Source organism: Pollachius pollachius (assembly GCF_949987615.1).
Source record: "Pollachius pollachius genome assembly, chromosome: 14".
In the NCBI taxonomy this organism is placed as follows: domain Eukaryota; kingdom Metazoa; phylum Chordata; class Actinopteri; order Gadiformes; family Gadidae; genus Pollachius; species Pollachius pollachius.
In genome coordinates, this window is record NC_136947.1 from 5,284,786 (window position 1) to 5,311,164 (window position 26,379).

The 26,379-nt window shown below is 45.1% G+C and overlaps 2 protein-coding genes across 2 annotated transcripts; one reads left to right on the top strand and one right to left on the bottom strand.

Moving 5' to 3' along the window:
- Nucleotides 1-18,459: 18,459 nt before the first annotated feature.
- Nucleotides 18,460-21,818, top strand: LOC307085693 (zona pellucida sperm-binding protein 3-like; the record flags this gene model as incomplete). Its single annotated transcript, XM_079750559.1, is given in 9 exon segments — nt 18,460-18,492; nt 18,495-18,983; nt 19,139-19,254; nt 19,350-19,453; nt 19,779-19,956; nt 20,154-20,271; nt 20,483-20,568; nt 21,043-21,302; nt 21,709-21,818. Coding segments are annotated over 9 exon segments (1,494 nt in total).
- Nucleotides 21,819-24,599: 2,781 nt separating this feature from the next.
- arl14 (ADP-ribosylation factor-like 14) lies at nt 24,600-25,208 on the bottom strand (the record flags this gene model as incomplete). The annotated part of the gene is made up of 1 exon (XM_079751606.1): nt 24,600-25,208. One exon carries the CDS (start codon nt 25,206-25,208, stop codon nt 24,600-24,602), a length of 609 nt encoding a protein of 202 aa, XP_079607732.1.
- Between the last annotated feature and the right edge of the window lie 1,171 nt (nt 25,209-26,379).

Here is a 26,379-nt window from a genome sequence, read left to right on the forward strand (position 1 = left end):
CATGCAGGAGTCCAACAAGCAGTGTAAGGCAAAATCACAATTGAGCTTCAGATAAGATAAATCAAAACCATAGATGAACCATTACATGCTCTGTGAAGTGGAGTAGTGGGAGATAAGAGAAATTATAATTTGTCAATAGGCAGATGGAATGTGCCTAGTCAAATCTTGGCACCCATCCTGGTTTCCTCCGTCCTGCCCTATGATTACATCAGCTATGTCTACAACCCGGGGCGGGTGTGTTTCTGTTCTTAGCCCCCAACATAAGACTCTCTTACAACCACTCCAAAATACCTCTGCGTACAGAAACGCTGTTCAGTACCCTGAAATCATAAGGCCATTGCACGGCCTTTTTAAATAAATAGCTCAGTTTACTAAAAACTATATTGCCGCAGGTTAGTATTTAAACTCCTCCATACGTTCGACAGGCAGGTCCTTAATTGTGACCCTATACCGTCGGGATGGACACAAGGTGTTTTGCTAGGTCAGATTCAAAAGATCTTAATCTTTAGTGTCCCCGAGTTGAAATTTTAAAAGGGGCACACAATCAGTACCGTATACATGTAGCAGGTAGCATAAAAAAACAAGGAGGGACAAGACAAGAAGCCCCACATACAGTTAGTACAATGATACAATATTGTCCAGAAAGGGCCTATATCATTGCCAGTAGTCAACAGTTTAATAAATTAATTGCATCAGGGATAAAGGAGTTCCTGTTCCTTTATGAAATCCCCCTTGCCCCATCTCGCTACTTCTTGCCACGGTATTAAAATTCACTGCCTTGTATTGCATTCGGCGCTGGAACACTCCGCCTACTACTACTGCTACTACTACTGCTACTACCACTGCTACTTCTGGCTCGGCTGGTGCAATACAATGACAAAGATGCAGGATAAGCAGCTTAGCTTACAACACCGCTGTAACGCAGCACATAGATCCATTCGACACATGGAATGGATGTCACCGACAAGGGGCGTAGGAATGAGTTTAACATTGGGGGGGACACATATCGGAAACCTGACAGATCTGTTAATGGTTTGAAAAGAAATATGTCCTAAATTAACTACACTGAAAAAATTCACAAATATGTTTTATTCTACAAAAAGATACATTTGTAAATGTAAAGGAAAACACATTCTGAATGGCAGTAATGAACTCATAAATATCAAATTAATTCTTTAATTGCACGCTCAATCATCCAGTTTTTTAGAATAAGAAGCGGTGACAAGACGCTGTGTTGCGCTTTCAAAATAAAATAAAATATCCCCCGGGTATAATTTTTAGGTGGGACAAATGCGCTTGTCTCCAATATTGGAGGGGGCACGTCCCCTCCGTCCCCCCCGGTTCCTACGCCCTTGGGTAGGTGCACAATGTCTACATGGTTTAGTGTCCCTGGCTATCAGTGATCATGATAACCTCAAAGAATAGGGAGACCCATATTTACTTAACGGATGAGTCAGAGAAGTCTGATGCAATAGCTGCTATCAGCCATATTTACTTGCCCCACAATTATAGATGGACATATAGAGGTCTCAACATTGTGCATATTTGGCCAGTTTTTAACATTACACAGCGAAAGATGATATATATATATATAGAGGGAGAGAGAATTATAAAATGATATATATATATACACACAAAGACTATGCCTGGTTGTATGGTACTGTTCATTAGTGTTTTCACATTCGTTCTCAGCTTTGTAAAGAAGTAACATGTTATTGCCTTTTCTATTGTAAAGGATTCCTTGTCAAATGTATTGTCTGACGTTTTTGTGAACAAAACAAAAATATAAATGTTTTCAATTCTCTCTTCTTTGCCTGACTATCAGTATCAAGTTTGACTCCACTAAATGTGGTGTTGTGACCCTGTGCCTGGCTGAGAGTGAGTTGGAGTACAGGCTTCATTAGGACCGAAAGAGAAGTGGTTTGTGTTCCCTTACCGTTTACTGCATCAAGTTTCGTTTACACTTGCCTCACCTTTTCATGTTACTTTAAAGGGGCAGTCAACCCATTAAAGCTCCGGTTGGGTGGGTGGGAAAGAGTAATAACAAATGCTGCTAGACTTTCCAACATAAAATGTGTACTGAGATTTAGGCCCCATCCACACAGAGCCGATTTTTGGTGAAACCACATAAGTCTTGTGTGTTCGGGCCGACCGTCCAGATGGATCCGGTGCCCGAAAACACACTTTTCGGAAACCAGGTCCCAGTTTGGATTCAAATAAAAACGGACCTATGCGGTTTCGTGTTTCGGCTCATTCACACTACCTCCGTCCGTCAACGGATCTCATTGACTCTGCATGGGGCGCTCGCCAGGGGTGTAGCAACATGGGGGCCATGGCCCCCCCGGTCATAGGTTGTCCCCCCCGCTGGCCCCCCCGAGTATGGAAAAAAAATATATATATAATAATAATTCCTGAACGGAAACGGTCTAAAATTAAATATATGGACTATTAGTTTGATCTAACTTTGACTCATTATTCTTATTCAAAGGGTTATATTTTGACGTTATGTATAAATATTGCACTTAAAACCCCCCCCCCCCCCAGCCTGGGTATACCCATGCTGCCTTTTATTATGCCCGCGCGATTTCATTATGCGCAGCCTGGATTCCATGGATCCGATTTTCGCCTGAGATGGGAAACCAATCACAGAACGGGCAGGGACGGCAAGACGATGACAACATCTATGCGACACACCCATCGTCTTTTCCTCATAGAATTTCTGTCGCTCTACATACGTCATCTGGTATAATTGATACGATTGGCTATGAGCTACGTACAGACTCATATGATAGACATTTGTAGCGCCCAATAAACGGCTCGGGGCAATGGTAAACCACGCCTCAAATACGAGAAAATGAATGTGTGGTTCCCAGACCTCATCTCAATGTAGGTCTGGGAACCCCACCCCCCGTTGACAATCAAGTGCCACCCCAAATATAAGACTGGCCCGAGCTGGCCACCACAGTAATAATAACCCGGCTACGCCCCTGGCACTCGCAAAATGCATTGTGGATCCGTCCGTCCATTCGGCTCTGTGGCCTGCGTCAAAAAGTTGAGAAATTTTCAAGTTTTCAGGCAGCGGAGGATCCGTCGGCCAATCAGATCGCGGTTATCCAAATACACCCCATGCGTCTACTGGATCCATTTTGAAATAACCAGCAGGAAGAAGCAGGACTGGCCGTTATAATTTTTGAAGAAATGTGGAAGGATAGGATTGTTTTTAGTCACTTGTTGTTTGTGTCATCTTTTGTATTTATATCCACACATCGGCTTTGTAGCGGTTAGTGATTTGATTGGATGCGGTATGCGTCTACAAAGACTAGTCCCCTCTACGTCAGACACTCCCTCGGTCATCCGTCGACGGACGCAAGTAGTGTGAACAAGGCGTTAGGATTCATGTGGACGCCTGAAACACAAACGATGACGTCATCGCCCCCCCCACCAGCTGGGCAATGTTAGAGTTGCATTGAATTTTTTATTTAATTTTTATTTGTATTCTTTTTGTAGCTTTAAATACGCCTGTGTTGATGGGGCCTTTGTGTCACCAATGATAACCTTTGCATCACTTTGCCACGTCGGTAGGAAGGAAGGAAGATCAATGAATGATAAAACAAAAATGCCACCGCCATGCTGCAGAGCTGATTGGTCGAGTCCACAACCTAAAAAAAAATAATGGTTAATTTAATAACAGCAAAGGAAACATGAAACCCAGTTTCATAACAGAAACCCTGTTACCCAGCCAACACATTTTTTCTTCTTTTGGTTATTTTCTCAGGGCAGTAATGGGGTTATAAAATACTTACTTACTTACTTATTTACTTATGGCCCTTGCTAAAATAGTGAGGTCCAGAAAATGAACTAATCTATATTCTAAAGGTACCTTTAGACAGCTTTACTTCATTATGAAGTTATTAAAGGTGACATATTATACCACCAGGTTGTGTGTGATTAGCCATTACAAGCTGTTTTGAAAATTTGCCTCTTTCAAAAATTTCAACCTAAATGTATGATGGATAGATGAGCAATGTTTGCTGCAGTCCACTGGATAGGCTGGTTAACTGATCGATCCAGCACACATCTAGGCGGACACGCCCACCTGGCCGAAGAGGTCGATTTTCCGGCTTCTAATTACATTTTTAGCCACAGAAAAAAAAATAAAAAAAAATAAAAAATTAATAAATATATATATATATATAATAGAGACGCCCAAATTTTTATCAAGAGGGGAAAAGTATCAAGAGGGGAGATTGTTATGTTAAATTTGTTGGCGCCTCTATTACATTATTTACGGTAGCCGATAATCGACTTGTGTGGACTTCCTGGAAACATGGACGTTAAGGCACAGACTAGGAAAACAGTCTTTTTAAAATAAACTCCCGGTACGCTAGTTGTTGATGCTTAATTTTATGTGTAGTGACCCTAGTCATGCTACTGCAGAGGTTTGGTGCTATTTTGAGCAATATTAGTGGTTAAAAAATGCAGATTTGGAAGCGTTCGCAGTGCCCCTAGCCAACAACATGGAAGCCATTTGGGCTATTACTTTGCTCTGGAAATTCGCAGGCAAACTCTATGCGTGATTATCAACGAAAAAAAGTGTCTGGAGGGCTTATTTTATCCGTCTTCATGCCGAAAAAGACCCTGGGTTCAATTTTCGTCAGAATTACCCTTTAATTTAGCCTGAAACCAGCAAACCGGCATGTTGGTTGGGGACAGAGAGTTTGTGGTCACCCTTCCCTTCCGCTTCATTCAGGCCCAGTACACCATTTTCAGTCATTTTGTCTAGAGCTAATGATGACATAGGTGTTATGTTCTAATAATGTTATGTTCTAATAACATGGTCACACTGTGATACATGGGTTTGCTGTATGTTGCTAAATAGTGGTTACGGTTCCTTTAAGAGACTGTGGGATTATTGTGGGATGCGACGTGACATGTAATGCGCGCGCATTGTAAAACAAGGAAGTGTTGATCGACACATGAGTCTGAAGTAAAAAATGCAGTGTACGTTCTGAAGCAACACGTGTGCATGTCAGTCTTTCACACACAACATTTGGCGACAAGGATGGCTGGATTTAGCCTTCCCCCACCCGAAGTGTTTCTCGCGGTACCCGGGGAACCCGCAGTGCCATGGACGCGGTGGCTGACAGGTTTTAATGCCTATGTTGATGCGCTCGGATTCTCCGACGACGAGCTTCCCGACATGCGAAAGACCGCTATCCTCGTCCACTGCCTCGGTACCGAGGGCCAGCGTGTTCTTGGAGCGCTCGGCTCAGCAACAGCTTTCGAGGATACAGTCAAGCTGCTGACGGACCATTTCTCTGGGAAACAACGTGTCCTGATACGGCGGTACAGACTCAGGAAGCGCCACCAACGACCCGGCGAGTCCATACAGACTTTTGTAGCTGACCTACGTGAGCTGGCACGAGCCTGTGAGTATGGAGCATTGCATGACCAAATGATCAGAGACCAGCTGATAGAAGGCACGTCATGTGACAAGACACGGGAAAAACTGCTTATGGAACCTGATGATTTGTCACTGACTGATGCAATCAAAATAGCGTTGCAAGTGGAATGTGCTCTAGAATGCTCTACTCTGCTGACCAGCCCTGCTTACCACACAGCGTTAGCGCAACAGCTGCAGCGCACAGAAACGTCACAGTTTTTCCCGCCCACTGATAGCGGTGACAGCCTGCCTTTGCAACAAATGAATAGACAGCGCCCCACTGTGGGCTCCAGACGCAATTGCGGCAACTGTGGATCCAGTTCTCATGCTACAAGAGCATCACAGTGCCCTGCCCGTGGACAGGTTTGCAGAAACTGTTCTAGATTAAACCACTTTGCTAAAGTCTGTCGTTCAGCTCCAACCAATGCAGCACGGCAGCACAGGCTTCCTCAGTCCACTTCCGGATACACAGAAATTAGTAATATCCGTTCTACACGAGTATCGTTCAAAACTTGCACAGTGCGGCTGGGGGAGGTAAGCGTGCCACTCATCCTGGACACTGCGGCTGCAGCGTCGCTCCTCAATTTGGCCACATACAGGAAATTCTTTTCCCGCGTGCCACTGGGACCCCCATCCACAAGCTTGCGGGGATATGCAAATTCTGCCATCGAGTTTGTGGGCACAATTGACCTGCCTGTCCGCTATGGTACGATACACCTTCCCTCCTTCCCTTTTCATGTGGCACAGCGGGGAACCAACCTTCTTGGCCTTGATCTCTTCATTGCACTGGGCTTCTCTCTGATGGACAATAGTGGAAGAGCTATAATGCAGGTCTTCCCAATGATGCACCAGCAGTGGCCAGCGCTGTTCGACGGCCTGGGCCGCTTGACAGCATTCACTCATCGGCCCCTGGTTGACCCTGCCGTGACACCAGTTATGCAGCCCCTCAGGCGCCTGCCACTCACCTTCCGGGAGGGCGTCACTGCAGAGCTCACCTCCCTGCTAGAAGAGGGCATCATCGAGCCAATAAATGCAGCACCTTGGATCTCAAACCTGGTGGTCGCACAGAAAAAGTCAGGGGGCCTCCGGGTCTGTGTGGATCTGCGACAGGTCAACAAAGCTGTCATTCCAGACAAATATCCTTTACCTACAGCTGAGGAGCTCACCTCTCTTTTCCATGGATCAACGGTCTTCACAAAGTTGGATTTACGCCAGGGCTACCTGCAAGTTCCCCTTCACCCGGCCAGCCGGGACCTGACAGCATTTGTGACACACGCTGGGGTGTTCAGGTACACACACATGCCGTTTGGTCTTAGCTTTGCCCCCAGCTGCTTCCAAAAGGTCATGTCTACAATTCTCGCTGGGGTCCCGGGGACAGCAGTTTACCTGGACGACATTGTGGTGCATGGGCCAGACCAAGCCACCCACGATGCCCGCTTACACAGAGTGTTTGTGGCCCTCACCAAACATCACCTGACACTGAACGGGGAGAAATGTCTCTTCTCAGTACCGACTGTGGACTTTATTGGATTCCGCCTCTCAGCTGATGGCATTGCACCTCTCTCCTCCAACGTTGACGCAATACAACGCATCCCTGAACCAACCTCCATCACACAGGTTGCATCGTTCCTAGGAATGACGGCTTATTATTTGCGTTTCCTGCCCAACTACTCACAAACGACAGCACCCCTCCGGCAGCTCCTGAAGAAGGAGGAGCCGTGGGCTTGGTCACCACAGTGCTCTGAGTCATTTTTCATGCTGAAAAAACAATTAACCTCACCTCCAGTCCTCGCCCATTTCAGCCTCTCGAGCCCAACCTTCATCACCTGCGACGCCTCCACTGCTGCAGTTGGAGCTGTCCTGTCGCAGCTTCATGACGGCACGGAGAGGCCAATCGCCTTCGCATCTCGGGCCCTGACACCCACTGAGCAGCGGTACTCCGTGGGTGAACGTGAAGCATTGGCCTGTGTGTGGGCGTGCGAGAGGTGGCACATGTATGTCTATGGCCGTCATTTCACCATCAGGACGGACCACCAGGCCCTCACAACGGTGCTCTCCACGTCAGGTTCGGGACACAAGCCTCTCCGACTCCATCGCTGGGCGGAACGCCTCCGCCAGTACCACTATGACCTCATCTTCACACCGGGCAGGGAAAACGTGGTGGCAGATCTCCTTTCTCGCTCCATCGCAGCCCCAAACCCTTCTGTACCATCACACGATGAAGAACCAGCTCTCATCCAAGCGCTCTATGCACCATTGCAGCCAGTAGTCACACTGGAGGAACTGAACACTGAATCAGGACGAGACCCGATACTATCCAAGCTGTGCACCTACATCAGAAACGGCTGGCCGTCCCACATCCCGGAAGAGTTGAAACCGTTTGCTCGGGTGAAAGATGAGCTCTCCTGCTGGGCAGACACGTGTGTCTCGAGGGGGCTCTGCACCGTCGTCCCAAACACTTTGCGTGCACGTGTCCTGTCAATGGCACATGAGGGTCACCTGGGAATCGTGAAACTCAAGCAGCGGTGCCGTGAGTTGGTGTGGTGGCCAGCCATCGACCGCGATATTGAACATCTGGTCCAGGACTGCTCAGCGTGCCTCCTCAGTGGGAAAACCGGACCCCCTTCAACCCCTCCCCTGCAACCGCTCCCCTGGCCTTCACGTCCCTGGGAACATGTACAGCTGGACATCTGTGGGGAAATCCATGGCCGTGGTGTTCCCCACCACCAGCGCTTCCTGGTGGTCGTTTACGACCTCCACTCTAAGTTGCCGGAGGTTGTGCCAGTGGGGACGGTGACGTCGCACGTCATGGTTCGGATACTGGATGGCCTATTTGCCCGCTGGGGCGTGCCTCGGGCCATAACAACAGATAATGGCCCGCAGATGACGTCTGCGGAGTTCTCTGACTTTCTTGCCAGCAGGAGTGTCAAGCACATCCGAACCGCTTTTTACCACCCACAGGCCAACGGTGGAGTAGAGCGTTTTAATGCAACACTGAAGAACGGGATTCGTGCACACCTGGCCCAAGGCTGTGCATTCGAGGAGGCACTCAACCAGACCTTGCTGCACTACAGAGCAAGCCATCACTCCACCACGCTTGTGTCACCAGCGTTTCTGATGCTCGGACGAGAATTGGGACTGCCATTACACAGGCTCCGAGCACCAAATAGTGATTTTCCCATGCCCTCCCTGGCCCGAATCCGAGAGACTGTTGCTGCACAGCAGCAGGAGACGAGGGAAAGGGTGGACAAGAAGTGCAGGGCGAGGCCACCGTCCCTTCAGGTCTCAGACTGGGTCAGGGCTCGACGGCCGCAGCGACACAACAAGTTGGCCTCGTTCTGGTCCCAACCCAGACAGATCAGTCGCCTTCTTGGCCCCGCCACATTTCTGCTCGACGATGGATCACGGTGGAATGCTAGTAGGCTGAGGGAAGTCCCGGCACCCCTCTCTGAGCACTTGGCCACGGCACGAGCCCAGTCACCATTCCCCTACAACATGGCCACTGATCCGGGCCCACCCCCGGCCCCGGTTGCACCCCCCGCAGCTCCACGCCAGGAGGTTGTGGTGCCGGACCCGAGGCCGGTGCGGGCCAGGGCTCGGCCTGTTGCCTTGCAGGACTATGTCACGAATTACCATGTTTAGTCTAGCGGTTGTCTTCACAGATTCTTGCCTACTACATTTTGATACCTTGATTAGATGTTCAGTTTTCTTGACGAATGTTTGGGTTGGTTGTTAGTTGGGGTTGATTGCTGTTTGCTTTTTCGTGGGGGGAGGAAAATGTTATGTTCTAATAATGTTGTGTTCTAATAACATGGTCACACTGTGATACATGGGTTTGCTGTATGTTGCTAAATAGTGGTTACGGTTCCTTTAAGAGACTGTGGGATTATTGTGGGATGCGACGTGACATGTAAATTTACAATGCGGCGCGCATTGTAAAACAAGGAAGTGTTGATCGACGCATGAGTCTGAAGTAAAAAAATGCAGTGTACGTTCTGAAGCAACACGTGTGCGTGTCAGTTTTTCACACACAACAATAGGCCCAGTGGTGAGGTTGTGGTTGCAGACCGCTGGTATGAGGTTTAAGGTGGATATTCGAGTGATATTCGACTGACATCCCCCCCCCCCCACACACACACACACACACACACTGCGCTCAGCGGAAAATTGTTGCCATGCCACGTCCCCCCCCCCGCCCCCGAACAATCCCAACAATTCTGCGCAGAATGGTAGGGGGAATGGGCGGGGGGGAGCATCAGTACCTCTTCTATACAGGGCCCCTCCAGCACACAGGCCTACTCGCTACGCACACACACATGATTAAACCACATCGTCAGAAACACAAGCCCTTTTCACCTTTGCATGCTCGGGTTGCGTGTCCAATGAAACATTGAAAGCCAATTGTTGTTCAACGCTACCTACCTAAAAGTGTAAATAAAATGTGCTTACATGAATTAAGCAGCCAATAAAATAGGCCTATATATATAATATAGATATTATTGTGCCTGTCTATAAAGTGTCCGCTCTTTATTCGATTGCGTCTTTTGGGCATATGGCGCACGAGCCTATAGAATTTCCAATTGCGTCTACAATACCACACACATAGGCTATTATCAACGATTATATCGGCGGTTGTATTAGCGAATTTTACAATATGCAGCAGAAGTGTCAAAAAAGTATATGTAGCCTACATGTTTTATTTGTCATGTAGGCCGGCGTCATCATATACCGATATTTGTTGTACCCAATGATACATTGAAAACCATTTGTTGTACTCACATCATGTATTCACCTAGGCCTCACATTATGTTAGTCAGTGCATGCTAAATGTCAAGTCATTCAAATAATACCTTTTCTTAACTGATCCCTCCTGGAGCCTGATTGCTTGGTGGAAGAATACAGTTTCAAATACCGTCCACGCATATCACACAACGGAAGTTCTTTACGCCATGCGGGTTGTGCACTTGTGGTGTTGCAGGTTTCAAAGCATAGCCTAATGATGACGTAGGGGGAAGCCTCAGCCGTTAAACTGGTATAAATACTCAAGGATCACAGCCTAGAGTCAACAAACTCAGGATTCACAATCAGTCGCTCAGGAACACCTCATCTCACGCAGACGTATAAGATGGCAGCCCTTAAACTGTGTAAGTAGATCTAAAAGTGGCTGAAACATTGTTCATCTTCATTATAGTGGTGTCATTATGTTCTGCTTTTAACAAATTGTTGCCTTTCTGTCTTTTTTGTATAACCAGACTTGTATCAGAACATGCTTATTCTGGCTTTTACCTGTCTGTTCTGGCTGGTGTCCTCCGTGCCAGTCACAAAAAAAGTGGGTGTAAACTGTACACTGTACGCCCAGAAAATGCTTTCCGTTATCCAAGAGACGTGTACAGAGGTAAGACAGCACCGAATCCCTTTCCATCGATACCCAATACGCAGTCAGCCGCAAGGGATGGTTACTTATTTGTGAGCCGACACTTCTCATCAATCTCAACTTACTTTTGTGTTTATTTCTTTCTCTATCAGAATAACACAGTGGGCCAGCACAACGGATTCTGCTTAGGTGCCCCGTTCCAGGAGAATCTGGAGCCGGAGCTGAACCCGACCACACAGACCGCAGCAGTGTGCAGTCCCAAGGTTGGTGACGCTTTCTGTACAGTTGGAGCTTTGCTCCTTAATAGGCGATTCAGTGGAAACGGAGACGAGTGTGTGACCTATCGGTATTTGAATAGCCTGTGTTGCCTGTCTTGCTCTGAACAAATATTTTCCTCCGACAGGGATCTACATGCTCTGGAGACACCCGCTCGGAATTTAACAAGGTGATGACACGAAGTCTTTTGGTGATGACTGCCATTGAAAAGGCCGGATTAACCCTCATCTCATTTAGTCTTTTGTGTTGCTTTTCTTCTTCGTTTTCTTATTATTCATTATAAGGCTACTATGTTGTTATTATTATTATAAATATTTTTTTTTATCATCGTTCTTTTTATATGTATTATTGTCATTATCATTCTAGGAATTGTGTCTTCACAATGTGGAGCAGGATTTGGTGTACTACAGAAATGTCCTGTCGGATGTCGTAGACAACAGCCGAAAGTTGGAGGAAACAAATGAACTTCGTACCGCTATTGGTACCTCTCTGCTTCAGGGCGTCAAGAGTGTCATGGAGGTATAGTGGGGGCCATTTAGCAGACGTTCTTGGAATTAAAATGGCTTACATGCATTGGCAAAAACAAACCCGCCTTGTCTTTGCCTGATCTAAAAACTAAAACAGTATTTACATGATAAATGGTTGAGCAAACTGCTGAATCCTCATCCTATGAAAACTATACGGACTGACATGTTGATCTCCACAGAGCTGCGCGCTGACTTTATCAGAGCTGCCAACAAAGACGGTGAGTTTTCCTATCCTACGATGTTTATGTATGTGTTTTTATTCAGTATTTTATCTGCAAGAAAATTGCAACATAAAGTAAATAATTTGGTCACTTTAATCAAAATTGGTGTACACATGTGTAAGGTTTTGCTTTGACGAGACATGTGACAATTATCATGTATGATGATTGTAACATGTATTTTTTAATATCATTTTTTATAATAATAATTGTATATATTAACCTAATCATCGATTTGTATGTGTTATTCTGCAGGCTGTTGTGAAACCTAGGCCTACAGATTCTTTCGAAGAAAGGAAGTTTCTTGCAAGAATGCTTAGGGGTTTCGAGGTCCGTGCAATCACCATAACCAGGGCTCTCTGCCACATATACTCTGCCCAGTAAATTAACCATAAGTGATGAATTATTCCCATTCACCCATGCAAACTCTACCAGCCGTTACCTGGCAATCCCAGGATAACTAGGGATTACTTCCTACTTTCCACTATAGGCCTACATTGCCTAATTTATTTAAGACACAAATTAATGTTTCAACTGTTTGAAACGTGTATTTATTTATGTTTCCGAATTTATTAACTCGTTTAACTCAAGATGATGTTTTAAGGTTTTCTATTTATTGACGTATAAGTTATTCAATATTTTTGTGAAATATTTATTTATGATTTATTTATAATCGATTCATTTGTGAACTTGTAAAAATAAATACTTTCCTGCATGAACGACATCTCAATTGTTTTATTTGAAATGTGTTTTTTTATGCACCAAGTGTGGCATTAGTGGACCAAGAAACAAACATCAAACAAACGTTAAGGTACGGCCACACCAAACGCGTTACTCGCGTTGGATAACGCGTGTAAATGTGCTTACACACCGCCGCGCGGCAACCGTCCTGATAACAGCGATTCCCCCCTTTTTCCCCTAAACATATTTCACATTAATACATGGAACTATTACAAGTTGTAATCTCTGTATATAAGCGTCGATGTAGAATAAAATTGGATAAAAAAAGACGGTTCCGTCTGAAAAATAATTCAATAACCTACATAATGCCAGACCCTTTTCATTAAACTAAAAAACTAATAAAACAAAATGCATTTAATTGGTTGTTTTAAATGTATATTTATGGTCAAAATAAGTCTATAAATTAATAAATGTTTCTGTCAGAGAGTTAACTATTGGTTGTAGCATGGACCTATTAGAGGTTCTTAGCAAATCCAACATTTTGGAGGGAAAGAAAAGAAAACATTTTTGGGGGGAAACATTCAGCTTCTTTTCAGATAAGCTAAGTAAGAGGATACAAAAAGCAATGTTGTGTGTTGCTCTGATCTACAACGGAAGAAAATCCAAAGAAAATGAGAGAGGTAAGAGGCGAGCATGGGTGCATCCACTTCTGAAAGTTAGGGGGGAGCAAGGAGAGTTCAGATTGTTGATTCAACAACTGAGGGCTCATGAAGACAGATTCAAGACCTATTTCAGGCTGTCTCCATCCCAATTTGATGGCCTCCTGCAACAGCTTACCCTCTGTCGTCAAAAAGATGGACACCAACTACCGCATGGCAATTTCACCCGAGGAGCGCCTTGCCATCTGCTTGAGGTGAGAATTTTTGATAAAATCCTGCATGCACATAAATGTTCTACAAATATTCTACAAATAATAACACGGACAGCAGACTGTAGGTAACAGTATTAACAGTTAATTTTTAATCTTTCAAAAAAAATAATATTTTGTAAAACTTAATAATAGAATCTATTAACATTCTAAATGGCCCCAACATACAAACATAACGTAAACGAAATTAAGTAAACCACTAAACGCTACTCGCTATATTCTAGCTTGTATAGAATGGCAAGTATTTTCATCCTCGCCTGAGCTGACTTTCGAGCATCAAGACGTCTCAGCACAGGAAGAATGCTGGACAAGGCAATACAGGCTTGGCTTGGCCTGGCTTGGCCTGTATTGCCCCGTGGGATTTTTCTGTATCGTCCATCCCTGTGTTCTCTGTCTGTGAATGTTCCATCCCTGTGTTCTCTGTCTGTGTGTCATCCATCTGTTTCTCATCCATCGGTGTCTCATTCTCTTCATCTGCGTCTTCCATATTGGAGGACGTTGGCCTGTCCTGCATGTACGGCACCAGGAAGGACATGATGCCGTAATATTTCCACCTGCTGCTGCTGATGTCAGTGGCTGCAGCTCCGCTTTTGGAGATCTTTTGTGCCCTAAATTCTTTGCGGAACCGGTCCATCAAATTCTTCCACTTTTTTTTTACATCTGCTTCTGTAAGGAAATAACATTAAATTCAGATTAAAAACATTTTCTTTTTTTTTAAATGACAAAAACATTAATTATAACTGAATATTTTAAATGGTTTCAATACAAAACATTTTCTTGTTGATAACCAAGTGCTATCTTTGTTTTCATCTCGGACAGCAAGTTGAAAAATGCACCACAGAAGTGCCTTAATTCTCCCAACTCTTTCTGAAGTAAATTAACTAAGATGCTGTTTTTGTTTACCACACAGTGCATAACCCCTGTTAAATTTCTCATTCATAAAAATCCATAATTTAATACACTTTTCTATTCTTGTTCTAGGTTTTTGGCAACAGGAGATGCCTACACCACCATTGCCTACAATTTCAGAGTGGGGGTTTCAACAGTGAGCAAAGTTGTGGTGGAAGTGGCTCAGGCTATCTGGGATGAGCTTGTGGATGAGCAGATGAAACCTCCCAGCGAAGCAGAATGGAGGGAGATGGACCAGGTTTAACTTTCCTAATTGTTTAGGTGCTATTGATGAGAAACATGTTGTGATACAGGCTCCAGCGTCATCTGGCTCATTGTGATTCAACTACAAACACTGTTTCTCCATCGTGCTATTGGCTGTAGTTGATGCAGACTACCTCTTCAGGGTAGTAGATGTTGGGGGATATGGGAGAAATAGTGATGGGGGGACATTACAAAGTTCCAAGTTTGGGAAGGCTCTCAGAGAGGGAAAACTGGATCTGCCAGTGGACTCCCCTCTTCCTCAAGCAGGTCACCTGGGGCCTGTACCGCATGTCTTTGTCGGTGACGCAGCATTTCCCCTCCGGACCGACCTGATGCGACCTTACCCAGGACGGAAACTCACAGAGAGACAGCACGTCTTCAATTACCGCCTGTCAAGAGCAAGGCGCATTGTGGAGAATGCTTTTGGCATCATGGCCTCCCAGTGGCTTTTGTACAGGCGACTGCCGGGGATCAAGCCAGAGCAGGCAGATGTCATCGTCAAAGCCACACTCGTGCTACATAATCTGCTCCGCAGGGAGGCCATTCTGAAGGAATCCACTTCAGCAATGACAGCACCAGACCAGGGATGTCCAGAAGGGTCTTTCCAGTCCCTCAACAGCACAGGAGCCCACAACTCGAGTAGGGCAGCGATGCGAGTGAGGGAGACCCGCACCGAGTATTTCAGTTCTGCAGCTGGGAAGGTTCAGTGGCAATGCAGTGCCATTAGATAAAGAACTGTGTGTCTTAATATGTAAATAACGCACAATGTGCTCAATTCTGTATGTAGTTAACTTAAATCATAAAATAAATGTTCTTGTTTTTGTATATAAAATAACTACAGTTCAATAAATAATTTGTCATTTCACAGTGTACATTCTGGTTCAATTTTATATTATTTAATAAGTAGGCCTACTTAATAGGTAACATATGAAAACAACAAGATTAAAACAAAGGCTGGCATCCTCTAGATAAATATGTTTATGCCCACCACTACAGAAAACTGATGTGCATCTGATCTGCAATACAGATGTTTTAGTTTAGTAGACTTGTAACAAATTAAAACCACCTGATATTTTTTCCATCAGTTTATTCATACATTGTGAACAGGACACGTCTTGCTAGTCTCTGCATACATGTAGTTATTAACCGAGAGATTTTGAAAGTCCTATGACGTTTTGTAGTAAGCTATACGAGGACCACTTTGGAAATAAGTGTTTTAAGTAATGCTTTTAAGTGGTAACCTCTGGGATTATTGTATATTTGATACTCCTTGGAGTTGTTTGTAGGCTACTGTTAAATTCCTAATAACAATCTAATCGAAAAACACAGAAGTCACCCGCATCTATAACGTTGGCTACATAGTGTAGCAAAAACACCAACGATTTCATCATATTTTGTTCGTGTGTGCGTGTATTATGTATTTACCTGTCATTCCTAGTTTAGAAGAAATGTTGCTCCATGCCCACATTTTCTTTTGGTTGTCCTTGTAAAGGGTTCAGATGTGCACCCCCCTTCCTGAAACACATGTGTGAAAGCAGCTTAGTTAGGACCAATGAGCGTTGGTAGCCTACCACCCACACTTTCGGGTTGACATTACGATGGGGAAACATCACTTTCTTTTTCACTTAAGTTAAGGGTGGATTTAGGTCACCCTTAGATATATTCTGGTCACCCTTAGGTATATTCCCTCCCTCTACACTTTCCCAACAACCTGATAACTAGCCTAGCAGCTAGCACTACTGTAACTAAAATAATTACAGCCGGCACTGGATGATAAAACTGAAAAGATCGTTTGCATTACCATTCACATGATATCCAATAGCCTAACTATCTACAAATAGCCTACATTGCTACTGAAAAGGAAATGTCAGGTGTAATGTGTAATGTTGACATATGTAAGGGATAATGCCCGACGAGGTTTCCATTAACAGAAATGAATGGACGACGTGGAGGCGTGAACCGTCCTCCGCGGTTGCTTCCGCAAAGTCCATTCATTTCTGTTAATGGACACCTCGAAGGGCATTATCCCGCTTTATACCATGGTCACTTACGAAAGAAAGAAATATTGAATCAATTAATAATACTTTAATGTGTTTTAGAGTTAAAATCGTGAGTTTTTTTTTTTTTTTTTTACAAGTCGAGCGGACTATTTAATATCTCCCGTATAATGCAATGATTAACATTCCGTACTGCTTGCCAGCCATAGCATGATAGGTGTTGACATTAGCTAATGAAAACTGCCCTCATGCACAGATGCAGCCCCAGGATTATCCCCCCAGTTGAAAGGCAAAAAGGTGAGCCTATGTGCAATCCATGAACAAAAGTCTTTGGGGTTAACATTTATGTAAGCGGATTTTGAATATTTTCATTGGCTGCGTTACAATATTAGCAGACATTAAACTAAGGATACTTGTACATTTTAGCTGACTTTTAAGTTTTAAGTCAGCTAAAATTACAAGTAGTCTACCCTTAGATTAATAGCTGCTATTTATTGTAGGCTAATGCAGCAAATCAAAACATGCAAATACATATTTAGTCATGCCCAGCTCAATCCAATCAAATAGACTGTTGACAACATTGTTCAATATTTTCAGATAATTATGAGACATTTTCTGAATTATATGATGTATCTTAGAGTCAGGGCCCTCTTCAAGCCATGATGAACCCACAGAAGAAACCAGTGAGGTTGAAATAGAAGAAGGGGAGAAGGAGGACAGTCTAAGTAGAAGCAGCACTGATGAGGAAGTGGAGGAACCAAGTGAGGTTGAAATGAGGGACATGTCAGACTGATGTGAGCCACAGGCAGATGAGCCACATGTACTGGTCTCAGACCCAGATCAACTGCTTTCTGTTGACCCAGGTTTGTGGCCAGCAAGATTGACTGACAATGACAGGGCAAGTATTTTCAGAAAGATTGCTGTTAGGGAAGATGAGGAGATGCCAAACGATGGAGAGGGAAAGCCTTTCCCTGATTACCTTAAATATTCCAAGACACCAAATGGCAGGGTAAAGGTAAAGAGGGACTGGTTAGTCCATAGCAAGAGTTTCAATGCACTTTTCTCCATTCCCTGCATCCTTGATGATGATAATGACATGATAATTTTGACCCAGTATTACCCAATATTTAATGATTATAAAATGTGAATGAATATATAACATTTAAAATGTATATATGTTGGGGGGAGGGGGGGGGGGGGGGGCTCCATAACTGAATTCTGTCAGGGGGCCCAGAATTCCTAGGGACGTCCCTGCACACACACACACACACACACACACACACACACACACACACACACACACACACACACACACACACACACACACACACACACACACACACACACACACACACACACAACACACACACACGCACACACACACACACACACACGCTCATTCATAAAAATATAGATAGTCCAACACAACACTCATTCAATGTCTTCATATTTTCTCTTAAATGTGTATATAGGCCTACCAAAAACATATATGATTTGTTTTCCCCATTAGCTTTGTTGTGAGCAGTAGCCAGGACAGTGATCATGATTTGCCTCAATTTCAGAATAGCACCCATAGGACAAATAGCTATTGGTGGAATGCCATAAAGTAGGTCATGCAGTGTAAGCTTGTCCAGGCTCTGTAAATCAAGATGTAGGCTATGAATCTCAACTCATTTTTTGGTAGTGGCCATCCCCAAAATGCACTAGAATACAGGAAATCACAGCTACCAAATCAAAATTGTTAGGGGGTGGACCCCCAGACCCCCGTCCCTGACTGCGCCCAACCCACAACTTTAATCAACAGGCACCACTGGTGCTAATCACTCTTCAAGTCGCAGGTGACAGTGTGTGGTGTGTAGCGTGATGATTGGACCGTGTTGGGCCTACCGGAAATCCGCACTAATTTGAATCACGTGTGTTTAACTTCACCAGGTCGGTCACACACCGCGTCCTCCAACGTTAGATTTGCAACTTGGACAGGCATGGACTTTCAGCTTAATTCTCTATCGTGGCTCGCAGGCCTATCCCTTCTTATTTCTGCACTCACGGAAAGCCAGTTTGCTATGCGACACGGCTCTAGTAAGAAAAGCTCTCCGCTTCCGAGACGCTTTGTATTAAATAAAATCCCGCCAAAATTGAGACCAACCCCAGTTGCGCCACCTAAAACAGAAACGGTGACGCGCCCTCCTACCGTCTATCGGGGGATCGCCGTGAAGTGCCACGCCGACTCCATGGAGGTGGTGGTGCGGGCTGATCTCTTTAACACAGGCCTCTACCTAGAAGCCCAGCATTTACACTTGGGCTCCAATGATTGCACAGCATTTCCATCCGCAGAGGCAGAGCTCACCGTCCATTTCAACCTGATGGAATGCGGCATGAAGCTGTCGGTAAGTGATGGAAGTAGGCTAAGCCTATTTATTTCTCAGGAGTGTCCAGACTGAGGTCAAAATGAGTCTTATATAATCATGTACGATTTAAAAAATGAATGGTAAATTATAATCCAAGTCTTCCAAATCGACCTAACGATATTCTTCTCCGCCAGTCCACGGAGGACTCGCTAATCTATTCCAACCTACTGATCTACTCTCCTGAAGCCTCTCTGGACGGGTTGCTTCGCCTGGAAGGGGTGACCATCCCTGTGGAATGCCACTATAATAAGTGAGTCGCATCCCAAATGGACCCGGCTAATCGCAGAATGTTAAAGACGTTGCCGCATGACAAATGGCCGCGCCCACTACTTTGTGACCTTTCAGGAGGTATTCTGTGGATGGTTCGGCGGTGCAGCCCAGCTGGATTCCGTTTGGCTCTGCAGCAACAGCTGAGGACCAAATGGAGTTCAAGCTGACACTTATGACTGGTATTTTACCACTGCGTCCTGGTTGGAGTGTCGATTTTGTTAACATTGGAATTTTATATCCAATGTGTGTGGTTTTTTTTCTTTATTCTTTCACACTCCCATCCTTTGAAGAAAAGTAAATCTAGAAGAGATTCATAACATTATTAGCATATTTGTGGTCTGGTAAACTATCACACAAAGTGGATTTAATGAAAACACAATACTATTTGATTAAATGATACTGGTTAAATTATCACCCAAATCCCTCTTCAACTGGGCCTTGAGTTTTGAAGTGGTCTACAATATGACTACGCATGATGACCTTGTGATGTGCTTTCCATTTCAGACGACTGGCAGCATGTGAGGGGATCTCCGACATACTTCCTGGGCGACCCCGTTCATGTGGAGGCGTCCGTTATCCTTAGCGACCACATGCCCCTGCGGATTTACGTCGAGCGCTGTGTCGCCACGTTGACCCCTGACGCAGATGCGGCCTTGCGATACGACTTCATAGAACACCATGGGTGAGTCCCGAGCGCGGGCCCCGATGATTCGGTTTGCGATGCTATTGCTCAATGCGTTTGTCGTTGTTATTCTTTACCACCTCCCCACTTCTCGGTTCCACGGCATCACTACCACGCGTCTGTGTGTAATGCGATCCTTTGAAACCCCTGCATGGTCTTGCTACTCCAACGGTCCTCTTCCTTTGCTCTCCCACCAGATGCCTTTCTGACGCCTACCTCACTGGCTCTGGCTCCCGCTATCTGCCCAGAGTTCAGGAGGACAAGCTGCGATTCAAGCTGGACGCGTTCATGTTCCACCAGGACTTGAGCAATCTGGTCCGTCTCTGACCTCCCCACGTTTCCTTGTTCCAATGCAGTGACTCGAACTGAGTCATGAGATGCAGAAGGAACCAAAGTAGACACCTCGGCCGTCGACCTCGAGTTCCATCCCGTTCTTTTTCAATTTTTAAGAGAAAGGGAATGGAGAGTGGGCGGTGACCTTCTCCTTTATAATGCCTGTCCTCTCTGCTGTCACTCTGTCCCACAGATCTACATCAGTTGTCAGCTGAAGGCTGTTCCTGCTACGACAGCGGTCAGCACTGAGTACCGAGCCTGCTCCTTCATCCACAACAGGTTGCATATTCACCCAGCTTAAACTAGTCGAGTGGTGAACTTATTGTTGGGTCTAATTCTTTTTTTCTTAGATAGACATATTTAAAGGTGTTTTAGGGACGATTTAAGAGCTATGATTTGATTGTGGTGAGCTGGAAGTGCCATAGGCTCCATTAACTATTTATGAGTGAAATGCTCTGCTCTGACTTGACTGTGCTCTGTATGATAGAAATATGGACACAGACAGACAGACTGATCATTGGGCCAATCTCTTCCCTGATTGGTTTAGCATAACTATCTTGCCTGTCAATCGCAGCTACGCGAATGCAACATCTCTCTGTGGCAGAGCAATGTAGAGGGAGAGAGCCCAGGTTTTTTTTGATTGGGTTGCTGTGTATTCTGTGTGTTATGCACTTATTTTTATTTCATTAATATACATATATATTATTTTTTGCGTTGTGACACGGATGAAGTTCTCATTTGAATGCTTCTCAGGTGGCAGTCTGTGGATGGGAACAACCAGGCCTGCGACAGCTGTGATGTCGACCGGCAGTTCCTAGCCGCTTCCGCAGAGCAGACTCCTTCCCCGTCGCTGACGAGAACAGTGGAACCTGTGCTCAGGCCGCCCGCGGCCCACCAAGCCAAGGAACCTCACGCCAAAGCCGAAGAGGCTCCCACCAACTACTTCCGTTTCCGTCCCCCCAGCCATCTGAGGGCGTACGCTCCCCCGGCACTGATGAAGAGATCCAACTCGGGTAGCGTTGAGTAGAGATGAAAAAGAAGCATTCTGAAATGTTCAACTGTTTAAAAAAATATTAAATGACACATTATACCCCCAGGTGTGGGTGTGCGATGAGCCGTTACAAGCCGTTTAGAAAATCAGCCTCTTCTGACATCACAAGTGGGCGTGTCCACCTAGTTGTAGGATGGCTAGATAAGCAACGTTTGCTACAGTCCACTGGGTAGGCTGGTAGACTGATCTATCCAGCACATGTCTAGGTGAACACGCCCACTTGTGATGTCAGAAGAGGCTGATTTTCTAAACGGCTTGTAAACACATTCACACCTGGTGGTGTAATATGTCTCCTTTAAACATTTGCTGATTAAGTGTGTGTGTGTGTGTGTGTCCCCTCGTCCTCCTTTTTATGTTTATTTTGCCAGAGTGGACCAAAACTACTTCCTCTGGGCCCTTGGTCATAATACCCTCCATCGTCCCGTCAAAGCCAGCACACTCTGCTGCCTCTCTCCGGCCAATAACAACATCTCGATAGCCTGCAAAGACAGTCTGGACCGTGGGGGAAAACAAGGTCAACAGTGCCTTCAAATCCAGGAGCAGATGAATATATAAACCAACCACAAGCATGTTCACTGAACATTTACCAAAACAGATCAAAGTAATAAAGGGTCTCCACTGACCAAAATCAAACCGAATAAACCACCATCTTATACTTATGTTTATTTTAGTTTTTAAGTAATTTTATTAATTCATTCGCTTGAAGGACAAATCGTAGGCCTATCTTTGGCCAATAATCCTTTTATCACAGACGGCAGTAGTAGTTTTGGTTAAATGTTCCGTTTGACAGATAATTTTGTGCATGCCCATTTCTTTCAACACGCAGACAATCTGAATTTGTGCACTTTGCACGGATCGATGTGTTCAGTATTTTTAGTCAAGTGAGATTGATGAGCTACTCATCCTACTGACTACTCATCCCATGCAATATTCATCTTTTTATATGGCAGATGCAATTTGTTATGTCATGCTTCCACCCAATACAATTCTTATTTGCCAGACAAGTTTGAATGTGATATTGTTGTCTGGGGTCAGATTGATTGGTGTGGATGTAGATTGTCATAGTATTCATGCTCCTGATGATCCTTGAATGTTCCTTGCTGTTTATCTGAATCATCATGTAGCCTTTACCTAATTGATATACAATACACAAAAATATGATCCTGATCTTTGGTGTTGGAACGGAAGTACTTTGGATGTCCCTTATTCTGCCATGTGATTGAGGCAAGTCTTGTGGCCAGGGTTCATTTTGAAGCTATAAGTGGCACTTAAAGGGAGCTAATCCGTTTATGGGAGTGAATGGCATTAGGGGGAACTCTTCAGTTTACGGGAATGAATGTCTATTGTGGGTGGCTGGACGATAAGATGGCTGCTAAAAACATTAAGGCTTATTCAGAAAATGAAAAAAGTTACTGTCAGTTATTTTGATGCTTGTTGACAAATAGGCCTACATGATGCTTCATTCATTGTATCGGTTGCCTGATTTAGTCATACTTTTCTACCAGCAGTAGTGATTCCGACGCAGCCCGCCGGCGCCGTTGCCCACCTACAAAGAATGCATTTGCAAACAACTTCTGACGTGTGAGGAGTCTGATGGAGAGCCGCCCTGTGAGTCATGTGGAGACCACACACCATCATCACCACATGTACGAGGCCGGAGAGCGCATAGACAGTCATGAAGAAAACGAAACCACTCTTGTCATTGCGCTCATCTTTATTTTACCTGCGAAAAGTTACTGTCAGTTATTATGATGCTTGTTGGCTAATACATGATGCTTGATTCTTTTTCTCGGTTGCCTCATTTAGTCATACTTTTCTACCACTGGTTAGAATTGTGCCAAACTACAGAATTTACTTTGCTTTTGGCTTTATATCATGCTTTTACATGCAGTTGTTGGGTAAAAGCATAACTTACACCTTGATTAAGCGAGGGCTTAGTTTTGCTAATTATGTTATCTTCACTAAATTTTTCACGCACCCCTCCCACGAGTATAGTATATTTTTGTTTGTGTTCGCACATAAGCTTTGCTCTGCGACGCTTGTTTGCTTCCGTCTCAAATGATGTAGCTTGGGGGGGAAAGAGACATTATGGAACCAATGCTTCCATTAAGAACTTAATGGGCCACACGCACAGAGGAGAGTGGACCCGGAGGACCGGAGACTGGTGCCTCGTTTTACCGGCATCTTGATTATGGCTCTATGTTCGGTAGCCAAAGATATTAAGAGGCCTGCGGTCTCGCATGGATGAATATTTGATGAGCGTATATGCTCGCACTCTTTTCCGCTGCAGATAATATAGGCCTATCACTGGGTTCCAACCAAAGGCACCACCGCCTGTGCGTTGCAGGCTGGTTTTTACTACAAAAGAATGGCGGGGATCACAAAACAGCGAATACCAGAATTTTGGACGGTTTTATTTGCATTATTGAGCACTGTTTATTCCATCAGAAGATGTGGACCGGACATTTGTTCGGACGACCAGATCTGCTGCCCGCCCGGGCAGGGCAACGTAACGTGTTGCAAGCCGATAGTCGACCCGACTTACTACAACATTGCCATGATTACGCGCAAACTTTCGGGGATTCTTCTTTTGTTGCTTCTGTTCGCCATGGGCTATTCGATCCAGAGGTTGATCTGCTCCAAAACAAGGAGGCGGATTCACGACACGGAGCATCGTGCCGCGTCCCAGAGCCCCAGCGGCCAACCGACGCCCACCGTGTCGCGGGAGCCGCTAATCGTGGGCGCCTGCGGCAGTAGTGAGTCCGACGCAGCCCCACCGGCGTCGTTGCCCACCTACGAAGAATGCATTTTCAAACGACTTCCGACGTATGAGGAGTCTCTGTTGGCGGGCAGCCCTGTGAGTCATGTGGAGACCACACACCAGGTAGTACGAGGCCGGAGAGCGCATAGACATGAAGAAACAACTCGTGTCATTGTGCTTATCTTTATTGCACCCGCGAAAACAACTTCCATAGTTTGTAGTCATGTGTTGCATGCAAATGAGTGATAATTTCCATTATTTCCCGTTGAAAATGACCACATTTGAAATGGGTAATGGGTCTTATCTATAAATTGCAGAAACAAAGCAAAGCCCCATTTCAGGCGCGCGTTGCCTGAATTGCGGCGTATGGATTTTACGCACGTTGTTTGAGCCAAATTAAGACATTGATTTTAGAATATTTTACGCAGGGCTCTCATTGTGCTTAATTGTTTATCCAATCGGCAGTTTAAATAAAACATCCTCTGGCCTCAAGTCAGCCTACCGATGCCGGGTGGACTTTGCGCGGATATAGTGCACCGTGTCTTTGATATTCTCTTTGATTTTTACAGGATCCGAGGGCAGCTTGAGCAGCTGAGCCACGCGTCTGAAGCCCTCCTCAAGCCCGAAGCCCGTCGCGGCCGAACAAGGCTGGATGAACCAATCCCGATCGGAACACATCTTCGGGAAGTTGAAACGCTCCGTTAACTCCGTGACAGTCTGCGCGCCGGATACGTCTTGTTTGTTGGCGAGCACCACCACCGGGATGCCGGTCAGATGCTCGCTCTTCAGCGTGTGCTCCAGCTCTCGGCGGGCCTCCGCAAGCCGGTCCAGGTCGGAGCTGTCAACGACGAACACGACCGCCGCTGCGTCCTGGTGGAAACTCGCCCAGTGTTGGCGCATGTTCCTCTGGCCGCCGACGTCCCACACCGTCAACGTTATGTTTTTCTTGCCTCTTTTCTCCTCCAACATTTCGACATTAAACCCTATGGTGGGTTCCGTGGCGACGCACTTTTTCTGTTTGTATTTGTAGAGCAGACTCGATTTGCCCGCATTGTCCAGACCCAGAATGAGAACACGCACCTCCGGTTGAGACACCCGCTGTCCCATCGTCAATAACGAAATAAAAGTCAATTTGAAGAACCGCAAGGTAATAGCCGTGACGACCGTGTGAAGTAATTCCGTGTGACTTCACGCTGTTTACTCAGTGCGTTTCCCATAGTTACTCGATAAGCCTGTCAAACAGACCATAAACCTTGCTCTGGGCCTATAACTGATTAATGGCCCGAAGCATAGGACCGTATTGTGAAGGGATATGTGATCAACTTCCTCCTCTGTGATGTCGGAAAGGCTTGTCAATCCTTATCGTGGTTGCAAAGTCCCAGGTGGATTATTGCATAATGTGTGTGTGGGCTGTGTGTTACGGGGGGGGGGGGGGGGGGGGGGGGGCTCTATGCTCAGACATACAATTCAGTTAATGACATTGGTTCTAAGATCGCCACTATGATCTAACTATGAGCTATTTTTTTTTTATATAAATCCATGTTTCTAGAGGTGACTAGATGTATTAGTAGTGGCTATTTATCATCGTTAAAATTAGAAGCCTTTTTTCACGCCTCTGCATGTATTCCCATTTCAGCACAAGAATGTCCAAATCGAAACTATGTTGCCAGCTTGTTATGACGAAGTGCTATTGCGTCTCCTTTCCGCAAGGGGGAACTCTCGTTTTGCATAAATGAATAAGGCGCATCATAGACGGACCATGACATGGGGTAAACCCTGGACTTTAGCAGGACTATAATGCAATATTTAATTTGCACACATAACGTCATCACGTTTAACTATCAAATAAATGAAATTGAATCCAAAAATCACCCATAAAGTTAGATAAATTGAAGGACATATGATTGTATTAGCATCAAAATAACATTGTACAAACGTTTTAAATAATGGGCCTATTGAAGACGAACTAGCGGTTTGAGTTCACCATTAGGCCCTCCAATAAATAAATAAATAAATAAATGCATATATAAATAATATTATTAAATAACTGAATTTCTTTCCATTAATCCATGTAATAATCACTGGGATCGTTGGTCCTGTAGGGCTGAACCACGTCACCCAGGACAGGGATTAAAGGTTACCAAAAAAACTAGTTTTCGTCTCCTTTCAGAGCGCACCAACAGCCCACTGTGGTAGCTTGTCACTTCTTGAACCCTTCGTGTCCCGTTCATTTCGAGTCTCATCGGTGGAAGACCCAAATGACGTTTCGCCGTCCACT